Here is a 20,981-nt window from a genome sequence, read left to right as displayed (position 1 = left end):
ATAGATAGATAGATAGATAGATAGATAGATAGATAGATAGATAGATAGATAGATAGATAGATAGATAGATAGAAGAAAGAAATGAATAGATAGAGAGATGGTGGATAGATAGAGAGCTCATAGATGAATAGATGGATAGATGGGCAGGTAGATAGATAGATGCATGGATAGAGAGAGAGAGAGAGAGTATAGAGATAGTCAATAAATATTTATTAAGTACCTACTGTCTGCCAAGCACTGTGCTAAGTGTTGATGCAATGAAAATGTCCAGGTTAGATCAAAGTCCTCTGACTTGTCTGGGTATTTAGAGTTCAATGTGACAAGTATAGGAAATCCACTTTTACAATTGTATATTGTGGGGAAAGCATCAGGCACTTCACAGCTTTATCTGGTTGGTCTCAGTACCCAGAACAAAAAAGACGGGAACCACTGGCTTAAGCAGAGATGTCCAACTTGGGACTGGAAGGCCACAAGCACCCCACAAAACTCCATTTAGAGGCGCTTGGTGCATAGATAAAAGGCTGCAGTTCTATTTTGAATATTTTTGCATAAAACCACACAGACCTTAAGCAATCTCTACAGGTACTCCAAATCATTGACTAAGACAATTACCTGGGTTGAGGTTATGTGTCATACATGTAGCTATTTCCTTAGTACTAATAGGGAATCAGTTAAAATGTAGTTGATAAATTTAACAAAATAACTAAAAATACAACATAGATAATGTTAATCTGTGGTTTTTTTTTCTACATCGCTACGTAGCCTACAGAGATCTGTTTCTATTTGATCTTGACACCACTGATCTACAGAATTTTGGGTTGTTGCTCAGTATTTCATGAGCTCAATTATTTCCCTGGAGCAGCATGGCTTATTGGATAGTCAGTCAAATAGCATTTATGAAGCATCTACTATGTTCCAGGCACTGTATTAAGTTCTAGAAAGATGGAAAAAGGCAAAAACCCCACCACTACTCCCAACCAAAACAACAACCCTCAAAGAACTCACAGTCTAATGGACTGGCCAGAAAGACCTGGATACAAGTCCCTCTGTACTGACTGTGTGACCCTGGGCAAGTAACTTAGCGTCTTGGTGCTCTGGGAAATTTCCTAATTTGCAAAAGAGACATCAACCAGTATTGGTAAAGGGAGTATCCTCATCCAGAAGTTCACCTTGCCAGTTAAATCACAGATTGTACTAACCCCTAAATTTATGCTTATCCAACCTATTCATGACTGTACCCTTCAAAGATCTTTGCTGATCTCCAATTTCTCATCTCCAACTTAGACATCTCAAACTGGATGTCCCATAGACACCTTATGCTCAATATGTCCAAAACCAAACTCATTCTCTTCTCCCCAAACTCTACCCCATTTTCCAAACTTCCCTTAATGTGGAGGGCATGGCCATCCTCCTAATCAGCCAGGCTCACCAAGTAGGTGTCACTCTGGACTCTTCACTTTCACTCATCCCCCATGTTCAATCTGTGGCCAGGTCCTACCAACCTGACCTTTGTAACATCACTCAGACAAGCCTCCTGTTCTCCTCTGATGCTGGCACCTCCATGGTACGGACCCTCATAATCCCATAACAAGATTATTTCAATAATCTTGCTGGTGGGTCTTGCCTGCCATGTCTCTCCCTACTCCAGTCCATTCTCCACTCAGCTGTCAAAGTGATCTTCCTATCACTGGCATATACAATAAACTCCAGCAGCTCCCTATCACTTTCAGACTCAAGTATTAAATCTTCTGTTTGGCATTCAAAGCTCTTTATAACCTGCCCCTTGTTCTTTTCCTCCACCTCTCAGTCTTCTTACACCTTACTCTACTACACATAGAATGCAGTCCAGTGACTCTGGCCTCCTTGCTGTGCCTGGAACAAGACATTGTATCTCCCAACTGTCTGTCCCCTATGCCTGGAATTCTCTCTATCCTCAACTCTGCCTCCTGGATTCCCAGGCTTCCTTCAAGAACCAGCTGAAATCTCACTCTCTACATGAAGCCCTTCCTGATCCTCTCCCTTATTGCTTGTGCCTCCTCCCTTGATTATCTCCAGTTTGTCCCTGATATCTTATTTGACCTTAATTGTTTTCATGTTGACTCCGATTAGACTGTGAGCACACTGACAGCAGCGACTGTCTTTGGCCTCTCTGTATCCCCGGCCCTTAGCACAGTGTCTGGCACATAACAGACCCTTCATAAATGTTTATCAACCGACTAATTCAAAGGTAACTAGGATTTGTGTACACTAGATTAGAGCACTTAGTTGCCTTCTCTACCTTGGCATAAAATCCCACAATCTTCTAACATCTGTGGATCTTTCAGAACTAAGTTGCCTGATAGATTTAGCTCTTCTCAGCAATGCAATGATATAAGACAATTCCAAAAGACTCATGATGGAAAATGCTATCCACATCCAGAGAAAGAACTATGGAGTCTGAATGCAGATGGAATCATACTATCTTCTCTCTTTTTTTGTTTTGTTTTTTCTTCCTGGTGGTTTTTCCCTTTTGTTCTGATTCTTCTTTCACAGCATGACTGATGTGGAAATATGTTTAATATGATTGTATATGTATAGCCTACATCAGATTGAATGCCGTCTTGGGGAGGGAAGAGGGGAGGGAAGGGGAGAAAATTTAGAACTCAAAACCTTACAAAAGTGAATGTTGAAAACTAAAAATAAATTAGTTAATTTTTTAAAATGAACTAAGTCGCCCAAGTTTTAGTTGCCTGGTATTTAATTTTCCATTTGTGAGATTTCACTTTCTAGGATCATGCCAAGATGGGAACACAGGATGTCTGAGAGGTAAAGAGCATGCACGTTCTTTTATGTTCTTGATCACACATTGATTTTATGTTCTTGATCATTGATCATTGATTGCTCATTGATCAAGTAGCTCTATCCAGTGGGTTTATATATCATCAATAAACCCCATCATTAATTAAATCAACTTTTGAATTCCCAAACCTAACCATCATACCTCTCTTCCCACTGTTGTTACCAAATAATAACAATTCTAATAGCTCACAATTTTCATGTGTATAGTGTTTTAAATTCTCCATGCCTTTTTATCGGTTGTCCCCCTCACTCTCCCTCTTCCTGGCTTCCTTCAAGACTCAGTTCAAACCCCAGCTTCTTCAAGAGGCCTTTCCAGGTTCTCCTCCCCAGGCCAACACCCCACCCCCACCACCAGTGCTAGTGTCTTCCCTCTGAGATCACCTCTTATCTACTCTCTATGTCCGTAGTTATTTGTATATTGTTTTGCTCATTAGAATGTGAGCTCCTTGAGTGCAGAAACTGTTCCTTTGTCATTCTTTGTATCTTCACCACTTAGCACAGTGCCTGGCACATAAAATATATGCTTAATAAATACGTGTTGATGTTGATGATGATGACGAATATTGAAAAGCACTTTAAGATATTTTCTAATTTTGTCCTCAAAATAGCCCTATGAGGTTGATGTTACTATTATACCCATTTTACAGATAATAGATAAGATCACAAGGATCATGGGATTAGAGATGGAAGGGTCCTTAGAACTCATCTGGTCCAAACCCCTTTATTTGACAGATGAGGAAACTAAGGCCCAGAGATAGTAAGTGACTTACCCCAGGTCACATAGGTAGTAAATGTTAGAGCTGAGATTTGAGTGGAATTCAAAGCTTTCCCACTGTACCATAATACCTTCTCTAAGGAAGGAGAGGCCCAAAAAAAGTAGTTTGTTCTACATCACACAGCTTGTTGTTATTATTTGTCCTTCATTCTTGAAGAGGACTAATGAATGACAGCAGGAGGGTGATGTCTTGACTTGCAAATTGAAGTGAGGGAGAGCTAAGCAAATGGCAAATCCATCAGCCAGAGTTGCTGGAGTCCAGTAGCAAGACAAAGGTCACAAGGACTAGCCATAACCTTGAAAGACTTGGCCTTTCTTGTCTGAAACAGCATTTGGACCTGGACCTTTCTAAACCTAGGCCCAGTGTTCTTTCTGTGACCAGGCTGCCTCTTAAGTAGTCTAAGCTTGCTGGAGGCTTCTTTCCAAAATTCTCTTGGCCCTGCTGAACAAGGGAACCTGCCACACAGTCTCAGGGCAGAGAAGAGAATAAGGTCCTTGGCCCCCATGATGGTCCTTCCCAAAGTCCTAGAAACATCAGGTGCCAATCCTAGCCAAGACCCTGATGACTACCTTCCAAGGGTGAGTAAGGACTCCAGGCTCCAATAGTGTCCATTAAGCTTGTCCTGGACTTTCCATTCAGCATTTCCCTGAAAAACAAACAAAAGATCATTTCACAGATGGATAGTTATATGCTGTGCAAGGCATCCGAGTTATCCTGCTGGTAAGATTGAGACTTTATTTTGAAATGAATGCAGATTTATTTTACAAGCTTCCAAGCAGTCCCATCAACATCTGGCTAAAACACAATGTGGCCTGATTTAGGGGGATTGGGGGTTCACTCATACAGCTGTGAATACGTACATAAACTGTGTATAGGGATGCTTGGGACTAATGCTTCTTAATAGTGATATATTCAGGGATTCTGCAAACTTGTATGGGAAAAAAATCAGAGCCCTTTTTCAATATAATTGATTTCCATTGTCATCCTATGTATTTTATTTTATTAATTTAAAACATTATTCTGAGAAAGGGTCCATAGATTTTATCAGACTGCCAAAGAAGTCCATGACACACACAAAAAAGGTTATGGACCCTGCTCTAGACCCTTTTCCATCCTGCTGCTAAAAAAGGGAGACATCACGGCATTAGTAGCTAGAGTTAGGAAGGCTTGGGTTCAGGTCCTGCCCCTGAAACATACTAGCTGTGTGACCATGGCAAGTGATTTAATCTCTCTCTGTTCCCATGAGACTATTTGAACAGATGCTCTTAACCTGAAGAACATGAATTTGTTTTTTGTTTTTAATATTTTGATAACTCTCTCTCAATTTAATTGGCTTCCCCTGTAATGACAGGTAATTTATTTTAGGAAGCTAGGTCACACAGTGGCTAGAATGCTGGGTCTGGAGTCAGGAAGAACTGAGTTCAAATTTGGCCTCCGATACTTACTAGCTGTGTGACCCTGGGCAAATCACTTAACCCCTCAATTTGCCTCAGTCTCTTCTACTGTAAATTGGGGGTAATAACAGCACCTACTTGTGAGGAAAAAAATGAGATGATATTTGTAAAGCACTTAGCACAGTGCCTGGAACATATTAGTGCTATAGAAATGCTTATTCCCTTTCCCTTTATTTTATGCATTTAAAAACTTTCTGAGAAGGGATATATAGGCTTCACCAGACTGACAAATGTGTGCAAAAAAAAAAAACAAAACAAACAAAAAACAGTTAAAAAGCTGTGTCTAAGACCAGCAAAATTTACATAGTGCTTTAAGATTTACAAAGCACTTTACCTATATTATCTCATTTGGTTCTTCTAATAACCCTCTGAATTTTTGTGCTATTATTATACCCATTTTATAGATAAAGAAACTAAAGCTTGAAGAGGTTAAATAATTTGCCCTGGGTCAGAGCTAGTAAGTATCTGAGGCAGGATTCAAATTCAGATCTTCCTAATTCCAAGTCCAATGTCTTACATACTCTACCACCTAGCAGATCCTCATTAGTGGAGAGAATTTCTACACCAGGATGGAATCATAGTTTTGACCCCTAAAAAAGACAGACTGAGAAAGCCAAAATGGTGAATTCTCCTCAATGTCATCCTTTCCCACCTTCTGAAACCTGACTTCTCACAGATGCTTGATGTCACTTATTTGTCATATAAATGACTAGGAACACTGGGAAGAGTGGATAAGTAGTTGGCACAGTCTATCAGCCTCCTGGGGATGCCTCTTGGCTCCCTTCCTGTATTTCATATAGTGTTAGAAAACTGAAAAGCCCTTGGTGGGGGCAGGGGGGGCAGCTGAAAGAACAGAGATAAGCCAGGGGCCCTCAAAAAAATCTCTTTCCAAAGTGACCCAATTTCACCTTTGCCCATGGGCATCCCTTTCCTTAACTGCAATTCATGACCTCTTACCAAGTCTTTTCCATCAGAGGAACACCAGTCTCTGAGGTTCATATTCAGGTTCAGGAGATTGGGAATGAGGAGGAGAAAAGGAAGGAAGGTGTCCTAGTGTGTGCCTAAGGTCACTCACCTCTTTAGTGGCAGAGTTTACAAAGACAATGAAAATAATAGTGAGATAGCAAAGCTGGTGGTACGAAGGATCTGGTCTTGTGATTTCCTTGGTGTAGGTGATTTCCATGTGATAACTCCCCACCCTTGATACAGTCAGCAACTTCTAGAAAATTACTAGGGGTACCAAGAGATTAAGTGACTTCTCCTATGTTCAATAAACTCATGATTTTAAAGCTGGAAGGATTTTAGTTGGACATCTTGTCCAACGCCTGCCTGCCATGTTAACGTGTAATGAGAATCTGGCACATGCACAGAGCACTTACACATTAATGATGACTTTTGGTGGAAGTGCCTTGGAGAAGCCTTAATGTATGGGTAACTAGCTCCAATAAGACACTTTGCTCACACACTTAGCTCTAGATTTATGACCCTAACTCAGGTGACTGATGATGAGGGCCTGAGCCAGGTTGGTGGAGAAAATCAGATAGATGGAAGATTAGATAGGGATATTTGGAAAAGGACTGGGATTGGGGTGAAAGAAGATGAGCCCATATTGGACACATAGAGTTTAAGATGCTGACAAAATATGCAGATAGAAAAGTACTATGAACAGGTGGTGTTGTGGGTCTGGAGTTCAGGCAAGATTAAGGACTGCAGTCCCTAATTGGTTCTTCCTCTTCCTTTTTCTAGTAGAGATCTCCAAATATGATTCCTACTGCAGCTCCTGGCAGGTGCAGCTAGATGTTCCTCTTCCTGCAGTCCTGCCTGCAGATCTTCATGGCTCCTGGTGGGCAGGACCACTCTCAGACAAGGCCAAATACCCCTGGAGAGACAAATCTTTTTCTTTTGTTGAGTACAGTCTCTGCCACCAGAGCTTTCCCTGTCAGAGGGCACGGTGCTAATAATACAATGCCAGACTGAGACTTTGTCACATTAAGATGTCCTACAAAGACACTAGATCTGAACCTGGAGTTGGTGACTAATTCTTACACCTGCTTTCTAGATAAACTTTTATGAGACCAGTAGTTGCCTGGGGAAGAAGGGTGAAATATCCTAGCATGGATTCCATTTATTTGTATTTATTTGTCTGTCATACCCTTCCCTCCGCATTAGATTATGTTTCTTGAAAGCAGAAACTATGACATCTTTTGTCTTTGCATCCCTAGCACCTAGAGCAATGTCTTGCACATAGTGTACACTTAATAAATGTTTGTTGAATTGAATTGGGTTGACTGTACTGATTCCAAAATAACTCCTAGAATTGCCTTCCTTGCCTTGCTTTCTCTCTTGCTACCATCTTCCCTCCCTCTCTTCTCTCCAATCCTTTCCCATCTACTTTTTTCCAATTCCTTGGATAATCTGTTCATTGTAATTTGCATTTCTCCTAAATAGCAATTGTTTTGGTTCTGGTCAGAAACTCTCTTCCCATCCCAGAATGATTCTTTTATGAAGGCAAACTAGGTCATCTTTTGCCTCAATTCTTACCTAGCCTTTAACTACTGAACGGGCATTGCCTCAGGCAAACTGAGACCTTCATTTAAAAAGGCCAAGATCTCCCACTGCATCGGGGGCCATCTCCAGTCATCTTGACCTATGTCTTACCACTGGATTCCAATGACTCTGGAGAAGAGAGTGAGGCTGATGACTTTGCACAGCCCTGCCTCACTTAAATCCAATTCACTTGCAAGTCAAGACATCACCCTCCTGATGTCACTGGTCCTCTTGGAGAACAAAGGACAAAAAACAACAAATTGAATACCAAAAAATTTAGTTAATCAAGGCTTGACTAGTTAGATCCCATAGCCCAGGTATACTTTGGAGACTTCTCACTTATTTAATTCATTACCACAACCCAAGTAGAACCTGGGAACTTCAGCATCTGCTCCTCTTTCAAGGGCAGTCACCAAGCTCCCTTACAAGAACTCAAGCTCACAAACCTTCAGAATATGGAGTGATTTAATTTACAATGTAAAGAACACAGAAAGGGCTCACATCTTAGCCCACAGAAAGTCACGACGTCTTCTTTCCTCCTACCAATTGCTGTCTCCCCTCCCTATCCTTCTGGACTTGTACAGCACTCACAGTGCTGACCTGGATAGGGCTCAAAGACAAAGGAGGTTCAATCCTCCATGTCTGTGAAACAAGGGTCCTCTGCTATTTCAACTCTGCCGCATTACTAGCTAATTCTGTTTCAGGTCTTAGCTTTTCACTTATCTGGTGCTTTACTCTCTGTATTTTATTTTATTTAGTTATTTTATCTGTATTTATTATTACTATTACTATTATTATTATTATTATTATTATTATTATTATTATTATTATTATTTACTCTCTGTATGTTGGATCCAGTATTCTTTTTACCCTGAACTACTTTTTCAAAAATAATCACTTCAAACACAGGAAAAGGCCACCCAGGAAGAGGACTTACCCTGGAGGAAGGAGGAGAGGCCTTTTTTCAGTCCCCAACATATCTTATTATCAACAATAATTCTCTACCTAATTCTTCCCCAGATCTCTTTCAAAGGGTTAAACAACACACTTTCAGGTCTTTGACTTAGAATATATGCTCCTTGCCAACAGGGATTATTTTATTCTTTGAATTTGTATTCTCAGTGCCTAGAGTAGTGCCTGCCATATAGCAGGTGCTTAACTAATACTTATTGACTGACTGGCTGACTGGAGGGTTCGTCCATTGCTGGTAGCCTCTGTGGATTCTGGGCAACACAGGTCTGAAAGCACCTCAGGAAACTATAGTGGAATGGATATTGGGACAAAAGCTGTATGACCTAGAGAATATGGTGTCCATGTCTTTCTAACTCCAAGCCCATCCTAGCCACTTTAGAATCACATTTTGCAGGGGATGGGAGAGGCATACCCATCAGAGAGACTGATAAAATATCAGCTCTAAGGAAGGAACAAAGGAACGTTGAGACAACACACACTGTCTTCCCGTTCTTTTTTTTTCTTTTGTTCTATCTTTTGTTCTTTTCGTTCTATCTGTTATTTCTCTGGGATGCTAGACTTCCAAGTCTTAAAGGGATGGATCCATAAGGAGCCAGGCACTGTGTTAAGTGCCGGTGATACGAAAGACAGTCCCTGCCCTCACTGAGCTCACAAGATCAAAAATTTAGAGTTGGAAGGGGTCTCAGGGGCCATGCAGTCTAACCTTAAAAATGAGGAAATTGAGAACCAGAGTGACTTGCTTAAAACCACACTGATATCAAGTGTCAGAGCCAGAATTTGAATCCAGGTCCTTTGACTAAAATCTGGCATGCTTTCCACTACATCATGCAGTCAGGTTCTGGGGTGACATAGACTCCTTTTATCTAAGCCTCACCAGCATGGGGGAGAAGACATCAAGTCCAGGGCCACAATGGGCTCCCCATTGACAATAGCACCTAGCTGATCGCTGGAACTGTCAGATCAAATTCCCAGCTGAACTCCTTGTCTCTGGCAGCAGAGCTCACACAGGACAGGGATATTTATGCTAGAATGAACAGTGCTAAGTAGTGTGGAAGATTGAGAGGAGAAAGGGAAAAACTGGAGAAAACCTATGAGGCAGCAAGGTGGAATGGCCTGAGGGCTTCACTTGGGGTCAGCAAGTCCTGGATTTAAATTCCATCTCTCACACTTGCTCTGTGACTTTGAGTTTCAGTGACCTCATCTGTAAAACTTGGTGGGGAGAGGTTGGCATGATCCCTAATCTTACATTTCAAGTCAGGAGGTAAAGGTGTCTGCCTCTGGTAGTCCTACCACTGGCCCCTCCCTCCAGGCATTAGCGCAGTCTGAGGCTTTATAAAGAAGCGAGTCGAGCCTCAGAGGCATCGAGTGGAGTTTGCTGCCCGATGTCTGAGCGACTCCAGACTCCCCGAGGGCAGGGCGCCCCGGTATAATGCCCACAGTGTGTCTGCACGTGCGCGCCCAGGAGCCATGCAGAAGCCCAGGCAATGGGCACCCGCTTCTGCCGTGGCCCCAGGGTCCTAGTGGGAGGAGAACACTCCTCTTTCACTGAACCCCACTCCCTCCGCCATAGCCCTCCAGCCCCCCACAGCAGCCCGTGGGAAACCCTTGCTGAGCCGTGATGGTGGGGCTGAAACCCTCTGACGTGCCGCCCACCCCGGGCGTCAAGTTCCTCGGAGCTGGAGCCGCCGCCTGCATCGCGGATCTGGTCACCTTTCCTCTGGACACCGCCAAAGTCCGGCTGCAGGTATGAAAGCGAGAGGGGAGCTGGAGCCGGGAGGAGGAAGAGTGGGCTGAAGAAAAGAATAGGAGCTTTGAGTTCCTCTCCTGTGGCTCTGTTTCGGCCCTCGCCCCCATCCCCAAACAGTACTGTTGCAAATAAGATAATGCCTGTTTAAACATTACTGCTAGGCTCAGCTTTATTTCTTGCAAAACCGGGCATTTTGCAGGAAGCCCTGTATTTTCCACATATGGGGGGGAGGGGGAGAGAGAGACAGAGAGACAGAGACAGAGAGACAGAGACAGAGACAGAGACAGAGACAGAGACAGACAGAGAGAGAGAGAGAGAGAGAGAGAGAGAGACAGACAGAGAGAGAGAGAGACAGAGAGAGAGAAACCAGGAACAATACCCCTCAACTTTAAAATGAGAATAATACATGTCACAGAACTGTGAGAAAAGCACTTAGGACTCATGAATCTTATCAAGATGTGAGGATCCCCAGTCACTTCGGGTACTTACTACCCTGAGTAACTTTGTACAAGTCACTTCCCTTCCCTGGGTCTGTTTCCTCATCTGTAAAATGAGATGGATTGGACTGGCTGGTCTCTGAGATCCCTTCCAGGTCTTTATCTGCAATCCTATTATCCCCTGTGAACACCTTCATCACCATCACCAAATAGGTATATCTTAATGGCAAGAAAAAGGTGGAGCGAAGGGTAGTCAAGGAAGCAGTACACAGAAGGACACCAGGAGGGAAACTTTTCAATGTTCACTTTTGAGGAATGCACATATTTTTTACTGACAGAAAATTCTGTTCTTCATAGCACAGAGAATATTTGCTTTGTGATAAAGTAAAGTGTTAAGAGTGAAGATTCAAAATGTCCTGGGAGATGGTAATGGGGAAAGGGAGATGGGGGAGTTCTAAGCCAATGAGGTTTCCCTCCAAGAAGTCTGGAGACAAAAGTATCAGGAAGGGGTGGGGCCCCCATTGGCCTCAAATGTCCCAATGCCCATCCAAGAAATAGGGGCAGAGGGAGAAAGACAATAATTCAAAACAGTAATATAGGAGACAGCTAAGTGGCCCAGTGGATAGAGTGCTGAGCCTGAAGTTAGGAAGACTCATTTTACTGAGTTCAAATATGGACTCAGATACTTCACCCTGTTTGCCTCAGTTTTCTCATCAGTAAAATGAACTGGAGAAGAAAATGGCAAACTACTCCAGTATCTTTGCCAAGAAAACCCAAAATGGGGTCATGAAGAGTCAGGCACAAACAACTGACTTAAAGTCCATTATGACAAATGAGGTAGTCTAGTGAAGACTGGACTTCACTTTCCAAGGAAAATGCTAAGTGAACCAAGGAGATTTTGTCAAGTTTGCACTTTCCAAATAGTGTCACCACTATTCCTTCTGTCTTGCATAAAATTTTCTAAAAGTTTTATTAATATCTTTTTTTAAAAATCTTATTTAATTAATTTGTTCTGAATAAATAAGACTTAACAAATCTTATTTAATTGACATTATTTATCTTTTATATCACCTTCATTCCAACTATATCTTTCTACAGTCCAATACTTAGTCAGCCATCCCTAGTAACAAAGATTATAAAGGAGCTAGGGCAGGGGAGCAGTTCAGCAAAGCCATGTCTCACGGTATATGTGGTATCTTTCCCCTCCTGGCCCACCTCCTAATCCTTGATCTCTGCAAAGAAGGGAGGGAGGGGAAGACTTTTGTTTTTGTACCACACAGTAATTTCTAGATACCCTCTTGAGTTTGCCTTCCCTTCTCTTCTCTTCCCATTCTCTGCCCCTCCCAGCTATTTCCAGTGAGACATCTTTTGTAACTAAAAGGGAAAAAAAGTTAAACTGACCCATCCATAGTCTGATAGCATCTGCAATAGTGGTATCAAACTCAAGTAGAAACAGGGCCACTAAACCATACATAAGGATCCTTCCAGGCTGCAGATAGACTTAGAAAACCACATATTAACATTATATATGTTTTATTGTATTTTTATTTCTTTTATTTATTTATTTGTTACATTTTAATCTGGTTTCTGCCCCACTCAGAAATGTTGCAGGCTGCATGGGATGAGGGATGAGGGAGGGCAGCTGTTTGACACCTCTGATCTACATTACACAGACATACACACACACACACACACACACAGAGTGTATTACCTCTACAAGGAAAAGTTGTTCAGTCATTTCAGTTGTGTCCAAACCTTTGTGGCCCCATTTGCGATTTTCTTTGCAAAGATACTGGTGTGGTTTGCCATTTCCTTGGCAAACCTTCTCCAGCTTATTTTACAGATGAGGAAACTGAGACAAACAGATGTTAAGTGACTTTCCCAGGGTCATACAGCTAGTAAATGTCTGAAGTCACATTTGAACTCAGGTCTTCTTGACTCCAGGCAGGGTGCTCTATGCACTGTGCCATCTCCAAGGAAAGGAAGGAGGTGCATCCCTGTATCTCTTCAGGACTAAGATTCCAACTGCATTTTCTGCCTTTATAGATCCAAGGTGAAGCCCAGACCACCGAAGCTGTCAAGTATAAAGGAGTCCTGGGGACCATTCTCACACTGGTGAAAACCGAAGGACCAAGAAGTCTGTACAGTGGGCTGCATGCTGGGTTGCAGAGGCAGATGAGCTTCGCCTCCATTAGAATCGGCCTCTATGACGCTGCCAAACAGTTCTACAACAATGGAAGAGAAAGTAATGGGAAAGAGGGAGGGTGGATTCTTGTGTTGTGTGTGAGTGTGTGTCACAAAGGGCCTGGAATATCCTAATGACCTTAGACACTTCCACATGGTAGGGTTAAGGACACTTACCATGGTTGTCCTACGTTTTGGATAATTGTATCCAATAACATCACGAGGTGATGCCTTGAGGTCTTGAGGCAGATTCGCACATGAGCCTCACTCTCTCTTCCAGAGTCATCAAAGTCCAGGGGCAAGACTTAACATGTAAACAAGTAGAGAATGCTGGAACTGGAATCAGGAAAAGATAGGTTCTCAAAGTCTACTTCCCACACCTACTCATCCATTTGAACGTGTGCAAGTCACATTCTTGAATTTGGAGTTAGAGTACCTGCTTCAAATCCCAGATCTGATACTTACCACCTGGGTGACTTTGGGCAAGTCTCTGCCACGGCTCTGGGTTTGTTTCCTCTTGGGAAAAAGTGGGGATTGGACTAGATGACCCAGGTACCTTCCAGCTTTACTTCTAGGATACCATTTGGATAACACCAAATGTCTTAGACCAACTACCTTCGCTCATTCTAGTTCATTTTATTAAGATGGAAATAGAAAGAAAAGGTTAAAGATTTGCCTATTTGTACTCCAGACTAATAATCAAAAGGAAAAGACTTGTTTAGGGGGAAAATGAAATACTAAACCTCAAAAAAATATTACAATAAAATGTATTTTGGCTCAATCAGTCAGTCATTTATTAAGCGCTAACTTGGGGAAGGAAATGGCAAACCACTTCAGTACCTTTGCCAAGAAAACCCCATGGACACTAGTAGAGTTCTGTGGTCCACAGGGCGGAGAAGAGTCTCATACGACTGAACAATTGAACAACAACAAAGCACCTACTATGTGCCAGGCACTGTGCTAAGTGCTGCAAATCCAAAGAAAGGCAAAACAGTCCCTGCTCCTAAGGAACTCACTCTAATGGTAGAGACAATATGAAAAGAACTAAGTACAAAAAAGATATATACAGGATAAATCAGAGGTAATCAACAGAGGGAAAGAACCAGCTTTAAGGGTCATTAGGAAAGGCATCTTGTAGAAAGTGAAATTTTATTTGGAACTTGAAGGAAGCCAGGGAGGTGAGAAGGCAGGGAGAATACCAGGCATGAAGGACAGCAGGTGAAAATGCCAGGAGATGGAAGATGGAGCGCCAGTAGCAAGGAGAAACAAGGAAGCTGCTAGTGTTACTGGTTCCCAGTGCACTTGAGGGTGGAATAAGGTTTAAGAAAACTGCAGGGGGCAGCTAGGGGGCGCAGTGGATAGAGCACCTGGACCTGGATTCAGAAGGACCTGAGTTCAAATCTGGCCTCAGAGACATAACACTTACTAGCTGTGTGACCCTGCGCAAGTCACTTAACCCCATTGCCCAATCAAAAACAAACAAACAAACAAAAAAAGAAAACTGCAAAAGCTGAGGGGTGAGTGCTAGTTTATGAAAGGATTTGAACATCAAACCAAGGATTTTATATTATGTCCTGAAGGTGATGGGGAGCTACTGGAGTTTATTGAATGGGAGTGGGGTGGGGTGACTTAGATCTTCACTTCAGGAAAATCACTTTGATGACAGAAGTGGGGAGAAATCTGAAGCAAGGAGACCAACCATAAGGCTATTGAAATGGGCAATGAGGCCCTGCAGCAGGGTGGTAGCAATGCCAGAGGAGAGAAGGGGATACATATGAGAAATGTTAGGAACAGCAAGACTTGGCAACAGATTGAATGCGGGAGTAAGGGATAGTAAGGAATCAAAGATGACACCCTAATTTCAAGACTAGGTTTCATCCAAGCATGATTTCTGTCTTATTTCAATATGGTTTAATGGTGGTGATAAGAATCAATCAGTCCATCAATAAATATTTGTTAAGTGCTTACTTTATGCCAGCCACTGTACTAGTGCTGTCGGAACAAAGATCTTAATTTTATATTCTAAAATGAATGTACATGTAACATGGCTGGTTGTTTTGTTTCTATGATCTCTAGGTTCTATTTGAAATTTTATGAAATTACACCTAGAAGAACAGAAGTAAAGAAGTAGGACTTAAGATTTCTAGTCAAGGGAGTCAATATCTTTTTTTCCTTTATTTTATTTATTTATTATTTTTATTTTTTATATCACCTTTATTTTTCCTGTCCTTCCTAGCTAGCCATGTCTTCTAACAAAGAATAAAAAAGGCAGTTTGGCAAAACTAACTGATACATCAACTGAGTTTAGCAGCATCCTTACCTTGCAAAAAAGACAGAGGGGAGCATTTCCTCATTTCTTCTTCAGGGACAAGCTTAGTAATGATAGTTACACGGTGTTCAGATTTAAGTTTTTTGTGTTCTCAAGTGGATCAATTTTTCAAATAGTACAGAATTGACACTTCCAAATTGTGGTACTGGAGAAGAATTTTGAGAATCCTTTGGACAGCAAAGAGGTCAAATCAGTCAATAATTAAAGAAAATAATTCAGGCCATTCACTGAAAGGTCAAATACTGAAACTGAAACTTAAATACTTTGGCCACATAATGAAAAGAAGGACTCATTGGAAAAGACCCTAATGTTGGGAAAGATTGAAGGCAAAAGGAAAAGGGGATGGCAAAGGATGAAATGGAGAGATAGTGTCATGGAAGCAACGAACATGAGCTTGGTTGGACTTTGAGGGATAGTGGAGGATAGAAAGACCTGGTGTGCTGTGGTCCATGGGGTGATGAAATGTCAGACATGACTGAATGGCTGAACAACAACAACAACTTTTCTAATAGGGAGCTAGGCGGCACAGCAGATAGAGTTCTCAGCCTGGAGTTAAGAAAACCTGAGTTCAAATCCTACCTCAGACACTTACTAGTTGTGTGACTCAGGTTAAATGACTTAACCTCTGTTTGCCTCAGTTTCATCAATTGTAAAATGGGGGATAATAATAGTACCTACCTCCCAGAGTTGTTGTGAGGATTAAAGGAAATAGTATTTCTAAAAAGTGCTTAGTACAGTGTCCGGCATATGGCGGGCACTATATAAATGTTTATTCCCTTCCCCTTCTCTCCAGCTTTCTCCTTCCCTTTAGATGCACATACCCAACTATAGGAAACTTGAGAGGGACATAGCTTGACCTGTTGAGCCCACTAGCATCTGCCCCATCACCTCTCTGCCCAACAGATGAATGACCTCATCATAAATGGATCAAGGTCTCAGCAAGGCTGGTGGATAGAGAGTCCCCTATTAGAGCTCTGTGCTTAGATGTGATTAGAAGTGGGGTTAGAGTATTAAATTAAATCAACTACAAAGGGACCCACATTATTCCTTGCTTCAGTGATTTATTCTTTTGACAATACAGGTTTTCCCTCCACTGATGCAGTTTGCATAGAAGTTACAGCATCTCCATAACTTAGAATATGGTATCCAGTGAAAATTGTCACCCATTGGTCAGTCTGGCAATGAGCCTCCTCAGACTGAGCTAGGCTGGACTTGACCAAGTTTGTGTGCCATTGAGACAGTTTTTTTGAACGCAGACTCAAGTTCATGCCCTAATGGTGCCTTAGAAGAGAATCTTTGTGTGGCAGACGTACCGACTGTGATTCCATAAATGAAATAAACACAGTAAATGACAAACTCAGTAACCGTTAGCTTGGAGAGATGATTTTTTAAAAAGTGGAATATCCATACATAGAAATAAAAATATATTTATTTGGTTTGGACCTGTGGTTTTATTAGTATGGGAACTTCCTTCCACTTTATACAAATTAGCAAATTCTCTGTAACTTAAAGTCTTAGAGAGTTTCCGGGAGGCACTGAGAGGTTGTCACTAGCCCGTGGTCCCACAGACAGTATGTGTCAGCAGAGGCAGAACTCAAACCCTCATCTTCCTTCCAAGGTTGACCACCTGCCTTTTTGGCTGAGCTACAACTAGGGCAGGATGACCTGGATTTTGCTTCAGGGCACCAAATTTAGAGGAAGCTGACAGTTGTTTGTACTCTGTTACACAGAAACAACAGATTTTAGCACCAACCTAACAAGAAAAATTAGTTTAAATAAGAAGCTACCATAGGTAAGGCTGGGGGTCAAAAACCTCCACAAACCTACTGTTCTGCCCCTTCACTCTACCCCCTTCTGACTTTTTTTCAGTAGCAGGATGTCCTCAGATCTCTGCTTTGGGACAGTATCCTCCCACTTCATTTGAAGGTATGGTTCATCCTGTTTAACCTGGTGTGAAAATTCCTACTTATGGCTTTGCTCTCTGGAAGGCTGCATTTGGAGCAGAAAGACCTGAGTTCGCAACCAGACTTTGACACTTACTGTGTGAATGTGTGCAAGGCGCTTAACTTTTCTGAATAAAATCAGTATCAGATTTTAAATGCTGATCATCGCAGATTCATCCTAGAGAGCTTTATGCATCTTGAAGTAGACTCTAAAATAAGTGGGGTTTTTTTTTTTCCCTTTTGGGTGGCAGCAGCTGGAATAGGAAGCAGGATCCTGGCAGGGTGCACCACCGGAGGCTTGGCAGTCATAGTGGCACAGCCTACAGATGTAGTAAAAGTCAGACTTCAAGCACAGAGCAACCTGTCTGGTGCCAAACCCCGATACACTGGGACTTTCCATGCCTACAAAACAATAGTATCAGAAGAAGGAACAAGGGGGCTTTGGAAAGGTAACCAATTTTAGTGTTGAATAGTAAACATCATGGTATAATTTAAACACAAAATCAGTCATTCTGTCCTATATCAAATTCATTCAATTATTTATGTTCTTTCCAGGGACAGCACCCAATGTGACAAGAAATGCCATTGTCAATTCTGCAGAGCTAGTAACCTATGATTTAATAAAGGAGAACCTTTTGAAATATAACCTACTGACAGGTAACTTGCTATTTGAAATTATGAAAACAATCCTATATATTTTCTCTTCTCATGGGGTTTATCCCTATTAGTGTAAATTCTGAATTCTTGGAGTAAGTTCCATAAAGGCAGGAGCTTCATTTGTTATCTTTGTAGACCCAATGCCTAGCACACAGTCAGCACTTAATAAATCATTATTTAATTGAACTGACTATTCTCACAGTTCTATCAGGGTGTTTACACTTTTCTAGTAACTTTGAAAGACGTGTTTTCAGAATTGTGGGTGTCTGTCCCAGTCCTACAAATCACAATTCATCCAAACCTTAGTAGATAATCAAAAATAAATGAATGAATGAAATATATTTAAATCACCTAGTGGCTAATTTTAATGATAATCCTCTCTAATCTAATCAGCCTTCACCAGGCTGATGTTCAAGTTACAGATATTGCTGGGCAGACACTTGAAGCCTTTCCATCTTGGTAGGAAGGACATGCCAGAGTTTGGGCTTCATTGGTGCAACCCCTGAGAACTTGGTTCATTTCCACGACATGAACAATGAATTCTGTAGTAGGACTTCAGTGGAGGATGTATGTGCACAAAGGCTTGCACACAAGCACACACACACACACACACACACACACACTCCATGTACAGATTTGTTTAGAATGTTAAGTCATTTTTTTTAAAAGGCAGATAGTGCTCCAGGTCCTGGTGTTAAGGGTGTTAGAACTGCAAATTTGCCACCTCATTGTAATCATTCAAATTTCAGTTGATTTCTTTTTAGGTCCATGTTATTTTAATTCAGTAAAAATATGAACTCCTTAAGCAGAAGGTAAACTCTTGAAGTCAGGAACTACTTTTGTTTCTATCTTTGTGTCCCTAACATATACTATGTGCTTCAAATATTTGTTGAATGAATGAATCCTGCAATAGACTGGCATTATAACATTATTTTCTGCATAGTAAATTTTTAAAAATATTTTTATATTTTATTTTTTTCCAATTACATGTGTAAACAAGTTTTAACATTCAGTTTTTAAAATTTTTGAGTTCCAAATTCTCCCCTTCCCCTCCTTGAGAATTGCTTAATTTTATAGAAGATGATATATGTGTAGTCATGCAAAACATATTTCCATATACATAGCAAAATTAATTAGAGTCACATTGGACTCCACTCAAGAATCTTGTTATAACTTATTTACTAGCTGTGTGACCCTGGGCGAGTCGCTTAACCCCAATTGCCTAGCCAAAAGATAAAAAAAAAAGAATCTTGTTATAAGATGGTTTCATTTCAAAGGCAGTCATGTAATATAGAACCCCGAGAAAACCATTATACTAGGCTCTATAATGGTTCCTAGGTTTATATATTCTTCTCCTTAGAACATAAGCAACTCAGGGCCAGAATCTGTCTTCTATTGCTCTAATTCTAGCAGTGCATGATTAATAAGCAAGACTGACTCTGTTGTTTGCCAACGTGGGGAGAAGTATGGGGAGGGAAAAAATTTGTAACTCAAAATCTTATAAAAAATGAATGTTGAAAACTATCTTTACATGTAATTGGAAAAAATACTATTTACGAAAAAAAACAAACCTGACTCTATAAATGACTCCTTGAAAATAATTTAGGCCCATCTCAGTAGATTTAGAAAAATAACACATTATAGAATATAGCCTACTTTTATCCCAAAGGCAGTGCAATAAAAACTGAATGTGCAATAAATATATTTGTGCTTCTGCTATGATCACGGAGTGTGCCTGCATCCAACTTAGCAACTAAAAAATCAGCAACTAAAAGTGTGCTTGTTAATCTTAAGCTTGCCCTCTTCCCTTGATCAATTATAGATAATTTACCTTGCCACTTTGTGTCAGCCTTCGGTGCTGGATTTTGCACGACGGTGGTAGCGTCTCCGGTCGATGTGGTAAAAACCAGATACATGAATTCACCACCAGGACAATACACCAGCGCTCCCAAATGTGCATGGACAATGTTCATGCGGGAAGGACTCACCGCTTTTTACAAAGGGTAGGACCTTCTACATAAAACTCCATTTCGTTCTAGGTGTCGGTGTTAGTGAGATATGTTGATGTTTACTATTTCGAGTCAGACTGCCTTGTAACCCATCGGCTACATCAGTTGCAATACCCATTCACGGCCTCCAATATCAGTCTTCCTATTGGATATATTTGGAAACATCTTATTTTTTCTGACTTGATTCATGAGTTTCACCAGTTGATTCAAAGTCTACAGTCACCTCCAGAAATTGAGCCAGCATTTCCTTTATTGATGCCAAATATCCCATCACCTAGTGGAGAAAGAGGGCGGCTTCAGATTAACCTACATAGAGGTTTTAAGCAAGGGAAGCATTAAATCCATTCTTAACCATTCTGCTTTTTTATTTAGTTTCCAAACTGATTTACAAAAAAAAAAAAAGGAGGAACTATATGAATTTCACATAAACTATCTAAACAGATCCTTTGCAAATATTTTGTTTTGTCTCTGCTTCTGGGTTGCATTTGCTGTATACATAATGGAGAAAATGCTGGCTTCATGGGCAACTGATTTACTTATTAGTGTCTCTGCTACTTATCATGGGATCTTGAGTAAATCACTTTCCCTTTTAGGTAACATGGGATTCCTTCCTGCTCTAAATCTAAAGCTTCTAACAAATGTTTAGCCTCTGGCAGAAAGAAGTGTCTGATGGTATCGTGTAGGTGGCACAGAGAGCTGGGCCTAGAATCAGGAAGACCTCAGTTCAAATCTAGCTTCAGAGCCACTTTGGAGTTATGTGACCTTAGGCAAGTCACTTAACCTCTGTTTGTCCCAACTGTAAAGTGGGGATGATAATAGCATCGATCTCACAGGGTTGTTGTGAGGATCAAGTGAGATGCTATTTACAAAAAGGACTTAGTATGGTGTCTGACACATAGGGGCTTTAGAAAATCTTCTTCCTTTTACCTAGCTAAGATTAGTTTTTCTTACTTCTTTAGAATACAGGGGAACTTTTTCATGCACTAAGCCTTCCCCACAAGAAAGAAGGAAAGAAAGAAAGAAAGAAAGAAAGAAAGAAAGAAAGAAAGAAAGAAAGAAAGAAAGAAAGAAAGAAAGAAAGAAAGAAA

The 20,981-nt window shown here is 41.1% G+C and overlaps 1 protein-coding gene across 1 annotated transcript in view; it reads left to right on the top strand.

Moving 5' to 3' along the window:
* Positions 1-10,205: 10,205 nt before the first annotated feature.
* The window catches only part of UCP1 (uncoupling protein 1), a 16,952-nt gene continuing 6,176 nt past the window's right edge, over positions 10,206-20,981 (top strand). Inside the window, exons 1-5 of the mRNA XM_027866961.1 lie at positions 10,206-10,331; positions 12,818-13,016; positions 17,479-17,676; positions 17,783-17,884; positions 19,707-19,887. Of these exons, the coding sequence (XP_027722762.1) occupies positions 10,206-10,331; positions 12,818-13,016; positions 17,479-17,676; positions 17,783-17,884; positions 19,707-19,887 (806 nt within the window). The remainder of the gene's footprint in view (positions 10,332-12,817; positions 13,017-17,478; positions 17,677-17,782; positions 17,885-19,706; positions 19,888-20,981) is intronic.

Source organism: Vombatus ursinus, unplaced genomic scaffold (assembly GCF_900497805.2).
Source record: "Vombatus ursinus unplaced genomic scaffold, bare-nosed wombat genome assembly UNPS02014784.1, whole genome shotgun sequence".
NCBI lineage: Eukaryota > Metazoa > Chordata > Mammalia > Diprotodontia > Vombatidae > Vombatus > Vombatus ursinus.
This window is presented reverse-complemented; position numbering and strand designations above follow the sequence as displayed.